We start from the raw sequence: 15878 nt of genomic DNA on the forward strand, positions 1-15878 counted from the left end.
GAGTAGAAACAGTTAAGGGTGAGGAGGAACCAACTGGAGATGCTTGCCCTCTCTTTCCCTACACTACAGCTAACATTAGTCCGTCTGGAGTCAACCTAACTTTAGTTATACAAATTTTAAAAACCCAAATCGAAGATAGGATTTCCCATCTTGCCGCTCTGGGCTCCTGCTGGGAGGAAGGGCAGGATATAAATAAATAAATAAATGCCTAATCTTGGATTCCTGCACTGAACGGGGGTTGGACTCGATGACCTTATTGGCCTCCTCTAGCTCTACTATTCTATGATTTTATAGGAAGCAGCTACAAAGTTGAAACAGGCGAGCAACATACTCAATTTCACTTGTGTACATAAATGTATGCCATAACAGAAGATTTGGTTCTTTGTTACTGGGTGTTTTGCTGCATGCTATTAAAAAGGAATACAAAGGGGGGGACCTTTATCTCCAGGGTTTCCTGGAAAGGATTTGTCATAGCCCTCATATCTTAAAGAGCACCTTACTCCTCATAGACTGGTTAGATCACAGAGATCATCAGGGGCTGAGTTTTTGGAGGTGCCTCATGCTCCAGAAATCAGCGCTCTCTAAACTCAGAAGACAGCATTCAGCCCGTGTTACGGAACACACTCTCAGTGGAGATGAGGCAGATGTCAACATCGTATGGATCTTGGAAGCATTTTAAGAATGTTAATTTTTTATCTAGTCACTCTTAATATTCTGTTCTGTATTTTATTTTGTTGTAAATCACTTGGAGAACTAGGATTATAGGTGATTCATAAACATTTTAAAATAACAACACTACCTTAGTGCTCTGTTTGGTTGTTTCAAAGAGATCCACATTGAAAGCTGTACCAAAGAGGTACACCATAGACAGAGGGTCACTGGTATCAGATTCACACAAGGTCAAAGCACTGAGCTGCTCCTCCAGTGAGAGGGAGATGCCTTCACTGTTCAGGTTAGCCTGGTCAAGAGCCTTCAACAAAAAGAAGATAGTCAGGGCCTGGCAGTTTTAAAAATTATTATTATTGTGACTACTACATTTATAACCCACCTTTCCCGATCTCAAGGTAGTGTACATGGTTCTCCCCCTCTCCATTTTATCCTCACAACAACCTTGTGAGGTAGGTTAGGCTAAGAGATTGTGACTGACTCAAGGCCACCCAGTAAGCTTCATGGGGATTTAAACTCTGGTCTTCAAGGCCCTAGTCCAACATTCTAACCACTACACCTGTCGGAAGGCAGAGCTGGGGTCCCAATCCCGGGGAGCTGGATCCCGGAGAGTTGGGAGAAGAGTATTCGGATGGATGGCAGAGGGAAGGGGGAGGAACTTCCCCCCTTTGGAGCGAAGACGAAACAGAGGAACTGCCAGTGATAAGGTCGCTTAGCAACGGGGAGCCTGAGCCCTCCCTGGACATTCTCACGCCTCCCCCTCTTTCAGGCTCAGAGCAAGAGGGGGAAGAGGGAGGGCTGCTCACAGCCAAAAAGCGGGGAGGCAGTTTACCATCAGCCCCTCCCCTATCCCCCATCCTGGAATTGGAAACTTCAGAAGAGGAGGGGGTGATGCTTCCCCCCTCACCGCGCACACGCAGACAGCTGAAAAGACAGGAGAGAAGGGGGGGAAGGCGGGCAGTACCCAAGGGGCAGTTAAGGAGGAGTGAAAGATTGCGCGCCCGTTTGGCCCCTTCTTAAAGAACAGGCGGAAAGAAGTCCCTTGCTCTGTCAACTTTCTCCCAATGCCGCAGGACCTGTATCCCTGTATTGCTTCATGAGAAAACGCAGTCTTTGTTTGGACATTACCCTAATAAAACACGAATTAACTACAGCCGTTGGTCTGGTTCCTGAGTCACATCCTGGGCCTGACAACACCACAGTTCTGAACCCAGACATATTCTATGTTTGTCCCCATAGTTACCACTTTCAGCAAGGAAAGATGGCTGCAGCACTGACGGAGCCTCAGCAACAGGGACAAAATGTGAATGGTAGTGGAGGCGAGAGGAGTATCTTTGTGAGCCTTTTCCAAGGAGTTTTGTTGGTCAAACCTAAACTGCTGTGCTCCTGTCAAAAGATAAAATGACACGGTGTTCAGAGCCACAGCAGCAGGTTGACAGTCAGGGTTTCTTTAGGAAGAATCAGAAAACCAACAGGCATGCAGATCCTTCACAAATGTTTCAAGACAAAGCAGCAGGTGGCACTACAACTGGGATGGGGAACTGTTTTAAGACAGAGGGCCACATTCCCATCTGGGCAACTTTCCAGGGGCCACATGCCAGCAGAGCAAGGAATGTAAATGTTACCTTTGTACAGAAGGCTAGTTTACATGCACCCCCCCATTCTCCATCTAGGCAAACAACAGGCATTACCAGGGTTCAGGTCTGAGGCCCCACACTATAATATTATTCTGGCAAGTCCCAGCATGTATTCTATAAGCAATTGGATAGATTGCAGAAATACAGGCATACCCCGCTTTAACGTTCGCAATGGGACCGGAGAGTATACTTTAAGCGAAAATAAACTTTAAGTGAAGCAATTGTCTTCACTTGTACTGCACACAATCACCACTAGATGGCAGCAGCATCATGCCAATAAAGTGTACGTTATTACGTAGCGTGCGAACACGTTAAGCAGGGTATGGGGACGTACGGAGCATGTACGTTACAGTGAGGCGACGTTAAGTGAAGCAACGTTAAGCGGGGTATGCCTGTATGAATATAGCTACTGAACGGGTAAATATTAGCTGCGGGGATGAGACCACCCTCATCAGATCCCTCTCCAACCCATTTCCCACAGATACTGCAAGAGGAGAGTTTGAATTCTAACCTTTGTCAAACGGGTTATCCCCCGCGGACCACTCTGTGCACTGACCCTCCTGCCGTTTGATGTAGGACTGCAGCGTTGATCTGGTCAAAGAAAGCACAGTTAAAGAACATTTAGACTGCTGCACTTCCTCAGTTTTTCTTTTTATATACATAAGCCTGAGAAATGTAGATGGATGGGGACAGTTTCAGCAGGAAGAGAAAGCACACTGGCAAAGGGAACACTGGAAGAGACTAAGCTTCCGTAGACTGAGTCAGACCCGTCTAGCTCACTATTTTCCACACTGAGTGGCTCACTCTAGGATTTCAGGGAGGCGTTTCTCCCAGCTCTACCTGGAGATGCTGGGGACTGGACTTGGGACTTTCTGCATGCAAGGCTCAACCACTGAGCTACAGCTTTGTCCCAAGGGGCAAAGCGTCATTAGGAGGGCAAGTCAGTCCCACTGAAACCGCTTCTAAATTCTGACCAAAAGAGGGCTGTAACATTGCCCTTGTTCACATGTAATACTAAGTCAAACCATGACTGAGCACAAATGAACAGGCTGCCAGAGTGGAGAGGGCAGCCTCTTTGCCCCTTCTCTGCTGCTGTGCTGAGCTAAGCCATGGTTTGGTATAATCTGAATAAGGCTCATGGTTTAGTTCCCAGCCAAACAATGAACTATCAACCATACAACAAATCTTAGTTATAACTCATGGTTTGTCTGGAGAGAGCTAAACCACGAGATCGGGTTTAGACAACACAGCCCATTTCCCATGTCATGCAGAGCCAACCCATGGCTTGGCTTAACTCAGCACAGGAGCAGATCCACTAGGAAGGAATTAAGTAGCCGCGTTCTCTCAGGGAGCTTGCTTGTTTGCACAAAGCCATGGTTTGGCTCAGTGTAACATTTGAACCAGGCCATTGAATGTAGTGTATAAAGTGACTGATCTCAAACAAATCACTAATACAAAGAGAAAACTCTGTGAAAATCTTTATACTGGCAAGAAACTACTATAGCATTCTTATGAGAAAACATCAAGTAACAAATTGCACAAGTCCCATACTTCTGTCCAGAGAAAGGACTATACTCTCCCCTAGGCAGGAAGAGAACACTACTGACACCATAAAGGAGCTTCTTTGGTGTTGGAAAGCAATTCAGGCTTCTATCAAAAGGAGCGAACAATGACGCACACAAACACAGGAAAAAAGATACTTCTAATAACTAGAACAACCGGAGAATCATTCTGAGGAAGAACACATGGACAGCAGGAGAAAACATTTGAGGCAATAGCGGGGGGGGCAGTATTTAAGCATGTCTTTAACTTAGCCATTCAAGCAGGGGTAGCCAGACGTTATTGGACTACAACTGCAAACTGTCCCAGCTAGCATGGCCAATGATGATGGGAGTTGTAGTCCACCAATGGCATGACACCTAGGTATCTTAGGAATTGCCTTTTCTTGTATGTTCTTCCATGCACATTCTGATTGTCATCTAGGTCCTGTTCCAAATCCCTCAACTTCAGGAGGCGTCAACTAGGGGTAGAACTTTTTCTGCTGTGGCACCTACCCTGTAGAATGCCTCAGTCAGGCCTCATTACTATATTGCTTCAGGCAGTTGGTGCAGACCTGTCTTTTTAAAAAGGCCTTTGGTTAATTACATAATTTTTGCTGGTTCAGCTGTGTTATTTTTGTACTGCTGGAATTAGTTGAGCAGAAACTGTTAACTTAATTTGAATGTATACTGGGGTTTGTTTGTTTTTATTATGTTTGTTTTTATTACTGTTAGCCACCTTGAATCCCTTTGCAGAAATCAGTTATGCTCTTTTTTCACAACGGCTCTCTGCTGAGATAGAACACATTCAGTTCCAAGTATCATATTACTAAAAGGATAATGGCAGCATGAAAAACATGCCAAAAAGTTTTTTTTAAGTCCTCATTTAAATTGTCAGGAGACTAGAAGGATTTACTTCAGTGAGAAAACAAAAAACATAGCAAGTGAAAACAATTCAGGGAGAATTGTTCTGTTATTTGGAAAGTGTGCCCAAGCTGAAACATGGAGCAGGGATATTATTATTGTTATTAAATACTTGCTATAGCCCTGGGTAAACAGCAGCTGTGTTGAGAGCAGAGACAGAGCTGCCCTCTATTGAATTAGCAAAAGCACAATCTGGTATTGGTGCAGACTGAATGGAATGGCTGACTCAAGACTCCCAGAGAAGTGTTGGTATAAACAACTGAGGCTGGTGTGGGGTGGGAGAAGATCTGCCAGGACATAATGCATTTGTATTCATTTGCTACACAACATGCAGCCATGCTTGCTTTTCAACCCAGCTTTAACCCAGGAAATTGGGAAACTCCATCTATCCAGGGATAGGGAAGTCATTAATCATAACCATTCTCTTAAGTGGTATGCTAGCATTACAAAAGGCCACCAGATCAGAAGGAAATGGTAATTGTTATTTCATATTTATTAATTAATATACCACTTACTGCTTCTAAGCAGTATGTCAACAGGATGGTGACTTGTATTACACAGAGAGCTGAATTATCAGTACATTTGGGGAAGGCAGAGCAATTTTCCATCAGGAGGTATACAGAAAGTGAGGGCCTTGCATACAGTGTCCTTTTACGTGCTGTTCCAAGGAGGTAAAGCATTGAGACTGCTAACCGTCCTAGGCACCTGCTGAAACAAATTCATTGTTAATGCCTTCACAAGCATCTATCACACCTTGATCTTGTGAACAGCACATCGTACACTGATTGCTCATCTTCTGAGAGTTTTAATCTGTTCAGTAGAGTTTGACGCTGAGGCAGTGATACCTAGACAGAAAAAAGAACCAGATGTATTTTTTTTTAAGTGTGTCAGTATGATTTGTGGTAATATAGCTGTTCAAAAGCAGTCAAAAAGTTACTGCTCTTTCAAAAGGTCTAAATGGTACATTTTGCTTTATGCTCCTCAGGGATGCTATTGAGTACTAGTTCCTTTTATGCTTCTTCACATTAATTAACCGAATTACAGTGATAATACCTAGACTCTAGGCCCAAAAGCCCAGCATCAAACAGCCGCAACTCAGCCAAAGATGCAAATGTTGACAATATTATTTTTATTTATTTATTATTTGATTTATATCCCACCCTTTGTCCTGGCAGGAACCCAGGGCGGCATACCTAAAATCCCACTGTTTAGAAAAATCTTGTTAAGAAAATAAAGCAACAGAGTTGGCAAACCATCAGCTTGCCAAGTCTTTTTCAGTGGCCCACCAGCCCATAACCCAATTTAGTGGTGGCATCAGTGCTGAATGATGTGATTCTCCTCTAGCAACCACCAATGAGAGCAGATGAGAGCACTCAGGAAACAGGAAGGAGCTCTCTGCTCCAATGGTTCTAGAGTGCTGTTGGTGACATGTAGAAGGCTCGAGGTTCAATCCCCAACATCTCCAGGTAGGACTCAGAATGTCGCCTGCCTGAAACCCTAGAGAGCTGCTACCAGTCAGTGTGGACAATACTGAGCTAAATGGACAATGGTCTGACATGGTATAAGGGTTCCTGTGTTCCTGTTTGGGTCAGCCTCTCCATTTTCCCAATCAAAACAACTAAGACCCCTTCTGCACATGCGGTGGAATCCTGAGATAAATAGACTGTACCACTTCAGATAGCAAGTAGGGGATGACATATGATTGCTCTCCTATGTACCTGCTAGCAATGGCGGCTGGTGGCTCCATGTCAGAGGAGCAGTGGAATTCACTCCAGTTTTAGTCCAAACTTTCATGGAGTCTATTGGGCAGCTTCTTGAAAGTTCAGACTAAAACCTGGAGTAGCTTCCACTGCCTGACTGACATGGGAGCCACCAGCTGCCACTGCTGGCGAGTGAAAAAACCTAGCGCATTAGGAAGAAAGGTTCTCTCCTAGCCCATGTCCTGCTTTAGTAAAATGTTGTATTTTAATACTGCAGAGCAATTGTGTGTTGTTGTTTTTTTACAGAGGGGAGCATTCAAATATCTGATTTCCCCACACAACTTCAATTTGTTCTGCCAACATGGGATGCTCCTATTTCATTTGGCTGCATGTGTAGATCAGACCTTACTTGTGATCAGTGAAGGTAACATGGGACTTATTGATGCTGATCCCTTTCCTACCCTGAGAGAAAGAAAAACAAACAGACTGAAAGGAGACAGGCTATTACCAAAGGCTTGCCAGATGAGTCCAGCTGGTCCTTAGTCCTTCGTAATAAGAGGCTCCTGGTTAAAAGGGCCAACCTCTCTCCTCCTTTTCTTGTATTATTATCCACCTGATTCTTCCACACCTTGAATTCATCAAAAGGAGAGCAGCGAAGGAATCTAAGGGGACAAAAGGTAGCAAGAGGGAGGTAACAGTGGCAGGTGGATCATTGCCACTAGGTTTTATGCAATCAGGGGGAAAATCTTTTCCACCTATAGGTATTAGGCAAATGTTTAACCCCATTTTTTAAAAAAACCCAATTTTTTAGCATCTTTCCCCCACAAATTTTGACAATACATGCATGCACACACGCACTACACAAGCAGATATTTACTTTTTATGTAGTGTGTGTTAATCCCTCTTCCCAGCGAACGACTGTTAAACCACTATGGGAACTGTAGCTCTGTGAGGGGATTAAGGGTCGCCTAAGAACTCTCAGCAACATTCACAAACCACGCTTCCCAGGATTCTTTGGAGGGAGGAGTAAAATGGTATGACTGTTTAACGTAGTATGTTTTAAATGCATAGTGCAGATGGGGCAAGAGAGAAAGGCCCATTCAATACTTAAGGCTCATTAAAAAAATACTTGCAAATCAGGGTTAATCTACAATGCTTATGCTCTGTCATGTTCACTAGTGTGATTGGCTTACCTTAGCAGAGAATACATATCCAGGAGGTTGTTCTGAATGGGTGTCCCAGTGACAGCCCATCTGGCAGTAGCTCGCAGTTTACAGGCAGCTATTGAGGCCTGCACTTTGGGGTTTTTTATGTTATGGGCCTCATCCAGTATAATTCGAGCCCAGTGTATCCACAGCAGGGGAGAGAAGGGAACTGATTTATCCTAGAGCAGAAAGTAGGTCTGGCATTTAAAGACTTGGAAGAAAAGTGGGCTGATGTCAGCTACAAATGAGATTTATTTGGTCAGGGACTGAGTTTGTAACATATTAAAATCACTCTTTCCACAATAACTATTTAATACTTCAAATTAAAAAAAACACTTCAGTTTGAAAAAAAAATTCAGCTGGAGAGAGACTTAAAATCCTTGGTGCCAAATTCTCGCTAACTCTTCAATTACTTAACTCAAATACAATAAATCAGAACTGAATCAGAAGATTTACCAAAAGCGCATACATTTAACGTGCATAGCCAGTTTACATGTTCATACTTTCGTGTAAAGAGGGACTGAGATGCAAATTCAGCCCTTGGAGTTAAGGGGTTTTCTTTGTGAGACAACAAAGTAAAAAGCTTTATTGTGGGAAGAGGGAAGGGGGAAAAAAAGAACCAAGGAGAAAAACAGGCTGGTAAGAGCTGTGAGAAGAATTCCACATCCTGCCCCCTGAATTTCTCTCCCAGTTAACTTGTTTCTGTATTTTAGCAGAAATTACCACTGTATTTTCAGAAATCATTATTTGTATCCTCAGTTGATTAAAAAACTGTCTAGTGATGGATGAAACTAGAAACTATTTCTGATGAGTGTCAATTTCTCACGTTCATTTATAAGTCCCCTCTTATTAATCTCCTTATGCATTCATCTGTGATTCCTCCCACCTAAAAAGTCTGCATGAACATCTGCAATTAAATAATACTTACATATGTACTACTAAACATGTTCTCTCTCAAAATGCATATTTCTGAACTTTTTTTTGGCAGTGGAACCTACATCAGAACATGGAGAGAAGTGCAACCTCCAGTGGACAGTTATGTTCTGATCCACACATTGGTATGAGAGGGGCCAGTTTGTATTGGAACTCATGAAGACCCAGTTTCTCAAGCATCCCTATGAGAAACATGGAAACACTTCTCTCATTCAGCTAAAATCCATGAAGTTAATATGGGAATTGCACTTTTACATCATCACTGCACATCACACTTACGAGTCATAAATGCATCCAGTTAGTGAATGGTCTTCAGAATTTCTTTTACAGCTTACTGTCACTGTACAGGGTGAAGCTGCTACCACCCCCCTGCAGAGCTTTTTCAGCAATGTGGGGGGAATATAGCACAACCCTGCCATTATAATGAGATTTGAAGAGAAAAGGCCAGATGGGCTTCCTCCATGTACAATGTCCTCATAGCTACCATGGCGCAAGCCAGTCTGTGCCAAAGCAACACACACAGACATGATGGCACCTTAAGACCCAAAGGCAACTTTTTATCTCAGCATATCCTGAAAGCAAGTATGCACATTTTCAGTCACCTGTACGACGTGATCTTCAGCAGCAACTTCTGCGTCTTCCTTCTGTGTAGGAATTTCCTTGGCAAGGAGACTGTAAGTGGTGACAACAATGTCATATTGAGAAAGGCTGCAAAGAAAAGGAGAGAGAGTGGGTAAGCAAGGTGGTATCTCAGAATGACCACTCTAGGTTTGCAATTTTCATTTTAATCTTGATGCAGAATTGGAGGTGCTGCTTCCCAAAGGTCAAACTCCAACAGGTAACTTACAGAGCCAATAGTATGTATGTTTGCTCAGAAATATTGTCCATTGTGTCTAATGGGGCTCACTCCCCAACTGCATGTTCGGGATTGCAACCTGTGAATAAGTCAGCACAAAGTTCTCTTAGGAACAGAAAGGAAGTGACCAATGGCAAACTTGGCTCCTGTAAAATGTGCATATATTTTCTTTTCAAAGATGGAGAAAAGGACAGACAAATTAGCACACCCTGTGTCACAGAACCTGTATCTCGCTTCTAAATCTTCTAAATCTACACGTTGAGTAGAATCATCTTAGCCCAATAATTTTCTGTCACTTCATGAGGATGGGCGGCAATTACCAACAGCAGTAAGATAAAGGAGAGTAGGCTACAGCTATTTCTATATGGCAAATTTAGATTGGTTCAGCTCACAGTTTCCCAAGAGAATTGTACAGAGGATGAGGCAGTATCACATTCATTTATTCAAACTGTCTGAGTGATCCTTGCAACAGCCCTTAAAAGCAGACTAACATTATCATCATTGAATGACGCGTGCTGCAGATAACTAGCGAGGCTGTAGCTGAGGCTACATTTGAACTGGGGACCTCAGTGCCCAGCTTGACTCAAGTGACTATGCTGCATCAGCGCTCTGTGCCCGTGCTTCTCCTTCAGCATCCCTGGCAATTCAGCACACCTAAGCACTGGTCCGAAGACAAGTTTCCTTAACTTCCCCTGATATTTTGCTTATATTGGAACTTACGCAGTCGTATTCTTAATTCGGTTGGGTCCGTGGTACAGACAGACTTTCAGCTTGCAGCTTCTAACATGTCTTTCTACCTCTTTTTTCCAGTGATGGATCAAGGATGCAGGACAGATAATCAGTGTGCCATGGGACAGGATAACTGAGGTATCTTGAAATACAAACATTAACAGGTAGAGACGTTTCATAGTAATGTCTCAGTGACAAAGAAAAGACTGCAATACCAAAGGCAGGTGCCATATAACCTTTCCAACTGGGATAAGAGAATCCTGTTTTATTAGACTGTGTAAAACAAGTCTGCAGGCAGTGCCACTAAAATTGCCAGTATTCTGTTATTTCTGTACCTTGTCTTGACATCCAAAGCTCTAGTTTCTTCTCTTTTCCTTTCTCTTTCTGTAAACCCTTCTGGGCCAAGACAAGAGCAATCATTGTCAAAGTCTTCCCTAGGCCCATATCATCCGCTGGGAAGAAAAAGCAGCACAGAACAAAAGAGAAATCAGGGAGCGATGGGCATGGACAGTGCTGTGTATCTTAACACTTGCCATCCTGGGCTCCTACTGGGAGCAAGGGCGGGATATAAATCTAATAAATAAATAAATAAAACGCTTGGACTGAACCGTCTAACACTTCAACGTATTTGCTAAGTGTCGCTCTGTGATGCCCCACCCTTTGGGGAACAGAAGGAACCAGATCTGCCGTGTAGTAAATGTTCCTTGGTGCAATGGTGGCTAACCTTGGTCCTCCAGATGTTGTTGGATGCCAACCCCAATCAGCCCCAGCCAGCAAGACCAATGGTCATGGACGATGGCAGCTGTACTACAACAACATCGGGAGGATCACAGGTTAGTCACCCCAGCCTTAGTTCAACAGGAGCCCTAGTTGAACATTAAGGCTACAATCCTCTATACCTGACTTGGAATAATTCTCAGTGTAGGGATCCATTCATCCTCAGTGACAACCTTGTCTCATCCAAGAAAGGGCTGGAGGACAGACTTGTGATAAACCCAAGACCATTCCTCAGAGCTCAGATTAAGATCTTTTCCCACTCTAGAGTGAAAGGGCCACATAAAAGACTATGTCTCCCGCCCCCGCTGCAAATCAACACAAATCCTGAAAACTTTTATTACAACTGATTTTTTTTAAAAAAACAAACTCCAGAATCATATATTGCCTTACCCAAAATTCCTCCACATGGTTTCTGACTCTCTCGCCAGAGAAGCCAAGCAAGTGCATGCTTCTGATGCAGGAGCAGGAAGATCTGAGAAAATTAGCCATAAGATGTAGAATTAATTGCTATTTCATGTTTATACAGTCTGCAGACCAGTACCACAAGGATGGAGAACCTGTGGCCCTCCAGATGTTGGACTCCCAACGTCCATCATCACTCACCATTGGTCACACTGGCTGGCACTGATGGGTGCTGGAGTTCATCTGGAGGGCCAATGGTGTCCTATCCCTGATCTACAAGGTAACTAGAATAACATACGTTCATCAGAAAATTTCTTGCTATTTGCAGCAGAGTGAACTTAAATTTTGGTCTCAATAAAGTATCACATTTAGCTTAGAGCAAGTCAACTACATTTATTTATATAATTTTATCCCATTCTTCTTCAAGCAGCTGACATGGGATTCTTGACCATCCAGGCACCATTCAGATCCACAACCACTTTGTTTTAGCAGTAATAGAGTACTCGGTACTCCCATACCATTAAAACTGGGGCTGCACAATCAGCCTACGGTTTTATGGGTTGTATTCAACTTAGAACCAAGAGCTAAGTAGATCATTCCATCAGCACAAGGATTGCCCTTTCCCCACATGCACCCCTAAATTTATTATTTATTTATTTGGGGATTTCCCCCCAACCCTCCAGAAGAGATTAGGGGATGGTGTGGGGCAGAAAAGTTCATTGCACTAGTGCTCACCCTAATGCGAAAAGTTAGTTGAATTCTAACTATGAACTAAGATTGGTAGGACAGGTCTGGCTTTTGTTATTTTCATCACATTTTTCTTAATGAGATGAGACCCCTTGTGTATCACACCATCTATACAATTTAGCAAAATTCAGTGCTCTCTAATGTTAGGTGCCTTTCAACTTCTGTAACAATCTGTTTAGAATGGAAAACAAAGCTCGGGGGGGGTTATTGAAAGCAAAAGATTGCAAACAAAACTATTTCAGCTCCTTTCCATGTTTTTCTTTTGTTTGCACAAAAATCATTCAGTGTTTATAGGTGTGCTGCTCATGCACTTCTTAAGTTGGTGACATGTCGGCAAGAGCAGATCATAGGAAAGCAACCTAAACAATGGTTTTCCTTTTTTCCTAGCTCACCTTTAACTCAGGTGGATCCTCAACCACAGTCTCCTCCTTTGGGCAGGACTCAAGGGATTTGTGAAGCTGGTTGATTGCATCACTTGTGGCATCATACACAGCTCGCAGACGAACTTCAGTCATTCGCCCTCCATAAAGGGCCTGCATATGGGAATCCTCTAGAAGAGGGTATGAGGAAAGTCAAAACAATGCACAACTACAGCGCTAATTCCTAAGGAGACATGATGTAGTGGTTAAGGCAGAACACAACAGTCATCGAGCAACATAGGATGAGCATCTGAATGGGGAAGTGTTTTCATTCAAATCTAAGAGTACAACTAAATATGTATTTATGGGATTCTTTCCTTCCCGCTGTTAAATAGAGGCACCAAAAAAACCATACCCAGCAGAGGCTGGTGGCTCCATGTCAATAGGGCAGTGGAATCCACTCTGGGGGTTTCCCAGAGCTGCCCAAGGTCCTGAAAACTATTCCTAGTTTTTCAAATTTCATTACCAGTTTCTTGACCTATATTTTATCTGATTAGTTTTCTGAGATCTTAGTAGTGTTTGTTTTTTATTTTGTTTCTTAGTTTGTCATAAATTATCTGTATATGTTATACAAGGCAGTTTGTAAGAATGGATTCTGCTGCCCCACTGACATGGAGCCACCAGCCACCACTACCTGTACCCATTATTTATGATGATGATACATGCAACAAAATCGTTTTTATTAAGCATATAAGCCTCACTTGTTTCTTATATCATTATGGCTGCCTCCTCTCTCACTTACCTCTATAAATGTTGCTGCAAAACTGACTATATCCCAAAGGAGGCTGGAGCTTGAAGGAGCTGGTTACATGATGCTCCTGGACTTGCTGTGGCCCTCGTCCTGTCACAGCACTTGGCTGTCCTGTGGTGGTCTTGGTGAATGGATTGTGCAGTTTCTCTTCACACTTACTACTGCTCACATCTCCTGCTCTGCAAAAGCCAGCTGAAATATGCACAAAATAGTAAGTGGTACAGTCCTTCCTGGACAGTACCATTTCAGACTGCAAATGGAGGGGGATTCTATGTTTAAATGCTCCTCCATACTTTGCTTTGTTTTGCTAAACCAGAGGTGGGGAACCTGTGGCCTTCTAGATGTTGCTGGACTACAACTCCCATCATCCCTGACCATTAAGCTATGCTGGCTGGGGCTGATGTGAACTGGAGTCCAACAACATCTACAAGGCCACAGGTTCTCCACCACTGTTTTAAACACTCATATGGGATGCCTTTATATCAAAGCTAACCCTTTAACATGGTAGCTTCCCTTGAGCAGGGCCCTTTGAGGTATTTTGTTGTTTTTATGCAGGGGAGGAGTTAAATATGTGGTCCCCCAGTGGCAGGGGTACAGCAGAGGATGGACTGTACCATCTGCTATTTCTTCATGCTTGAATAATTCAGAAATCCACTCACAGAGCTTGGAAAAGTTACTTTTTTGAACTACAACTCCCATCAGCCCAATCCAGTGGCCATGCTGGCTGGGGCTAATGGGAGTTGTAGTTTAAAAAAAGTAACTTTTCCAAGCTCTGTCCACTCCTACATTTTAAAAAAAGAAGAGAAAGAGAGGAGCAAAAAGATTTAAAACCAATGAAACATTTTTGAGTCTTTTGGCAGCTGGGTTCATCTAAGCTATAGTTCAAGGGCTGATAAGTTTTGTTATGTGCCTTCAAGTCGATTTCGACTTATGCTGACCCCATGAATCAGTGACCTGCAATAGCATCTGTTATAAATTACCCTGTTCAGATCTTGTAAGTTCAGGTCTGTAGCTTCCTTTATGGAATCAATCCATCTCTTGTTTGGTCTTCCTCTTTTTCTACTCCCTTCTGTTTTTCCCAGCATTAGACTTTCAAAAGTTTTCTGGGCACTAGCCCAGTTTCCAAAAACTGAATCACAGATCTTAGCAGTTCAAACAATAAACAGTTATTGAAATGTCAGGTGGAAGCTCGGTTGCCTGGTCCCAAAGAGTTGGCAGCACCTGCTCTTTTCAGTAAGACTTTTTGCAGGGAAACCCCGTCAACATGACTCAGCTTCTCCATATAGTGATGATGCATTCATTCTTAGCCACCAACACTTCTTTGTTTGCTACAGTGCAGAATCAGAGTCCTGCACATTAAGAGGGGCCAGGCTGCTGAAGCAGCAGTGCAAAAACCAAATTGTCACAAGCTCTCAAAAGGAACATTTTCCTTTATGAAGCTGGCAACATTTTTCTTTGTCCTTTAGTTGTATTCTGCATCTCCTGGCAGGGTCGCAAGCAGCAGGGCCAGCATCATGGTTTGGTACAATTAGACATCTACCAAGGGTCCGCCCCGAACAGGAAGCTCATTGACAAACACTCCCCTGGGCCTGCTCCTCCTTTTCATGATTATTATTATTTATTAGATTTGTATCCACCTTTTCTCCCAGGAGCCCTGGGCAGCAACCTGCCTTGCCCATTGCAACCTGCCTGTTCACCCTCCTCTCTGTCATCTCTCTCTCTCTGACCCAGACAGGGGTGTAGTTATCTAGTGTCTTAGGGGGAATCTTAGAACTCTTGCTCTTTTGGGAGCCAGGTCCCAGCAGGGTCTCTACGCCTCCAGCATCCTATGAGCCAATCAGCATGAAAGGGGAGTGTGTTAGCCACTGAGAAGTGTCTTCTAAAGCAGTATTTAAGCCTGGCTAGATTATTCTAGAATCTTAGAAGGTGGTAGCGACCCTGCCAGGAGATGCAGAATACAACTGAAAGATAAAGAAAAATGTTGCTTACTTAGACATAACTCTGAATGAATACGTTTACCTTCCTTTACACTTTCTTCTGCCTCCAGGTTAAGAGAGCTAAGCGCCGCTTCCAGCTCCTGCACTCGCTTTAATAATCGCTCCCCTTTATCGGGTAGGGCCTGCACATTCACCATTTTCAAAGTGCTCTAGAGGAAGCAAGAGAAGGGGGCAGCGGGGAAGAAATGTTATTGACTACCTGCATGCTCAACCGCTTTACCAGACATTTTCTTCAGAAAGAGCTTTGAAGCTGACCAGGGGCTGATCAGCACGCTGCAACAACAGGAATTTGGTTGCGTTTTGTATTAAGTGCTACATATACTCTAATGCTTGCACAAGTCCACGTACCCCCGCCAACCCTCTCTTTGTTATCCATCAACAGGATGGCCACTGTGAAAACAGAGTGCTGGGCTAGATGGTCCCTTGGCCTGATCCAGCAGGCTCTACTTATGTTTTTATCAATGGCATCCTGGATTAGGGAACTGTTCACTGCTAACTCCCAATGAGTGTGCAGGAAGCAGAGACAACTGAATCCAGAAAATAATGGACCAGTATTGGGGAAGCTCCTATTTGCCCTCCCTTCCTCAACGCATGCAG

At 43.5% G+C, this 15878-nt stretch overlaps 1 protein-coding gene across 2 annotated transcripts in view; it reads right to left on the reverse strand.

Moving 5' to 3' along the window:
- The window catches only part of TTF2 (transcription termination factor 2), a 29114-nt gene that overhangs the window by 5004 nt on the left and 8232 nt on the right, over positions 1–15878 (reverse strand). For both annotated transcript variants that reach the window (XM_061628259.1, XM_061628258.1), the window contains 13 exons: positions 15304–15430; positions 13276–13476; positions 12507–12664; positions 11356–11437; positions 10524–10640; positions 10180–10330; positions 9206–9311; positions 7659–7849; positions 6974–7127; positions 5519–5610; positions 2815–2894; positions 1910–2052; positions 800–970 (listed from right to left, as the gene is read on the reverse strand). In XM_061628259.1, the coding sequence (XP_061484243.1) occupies positions 800–970; positions 1910–2052; positions 2815–2894; positions 5519–5610; positions 6974–7127; positions 7659–7849; positions 9206–9311; positions 10180–10330; positions 10524–10640; positions 11356–11437; positions 12507–12664; positions 13276–13476; positions 15304–15430 (1773 nt within the window). The remainder of the gene's footprint in view (positions 1–799; positions 971–1909; positions 2053–2814; positions 2895–5518; positions 5611–6973; positions 7128–7658; positions 7850–9205; positions 9312–10179; positions 10331–10523; positions 10641–11355; positions 11438–12506; positions 12665–13275; positions 13477–15303; positions 15431–15878) is intronic.

The sequence above is a fragment of the Rhineura floridana genome, chromosome 5, assembly GCF_030035675.1.
Source record: "Rhineura floridana isolate rRhiFlo1 chromosome 5, rRhiFlo1.hap2, whole genome shotgun sequence".
Taxonomy (NCBI): Eukaryota; Metazoa; Chordata; class Lepidosauria; order Squamata; family Rhineuridae; genus Rhineura; species Rhineura floridana.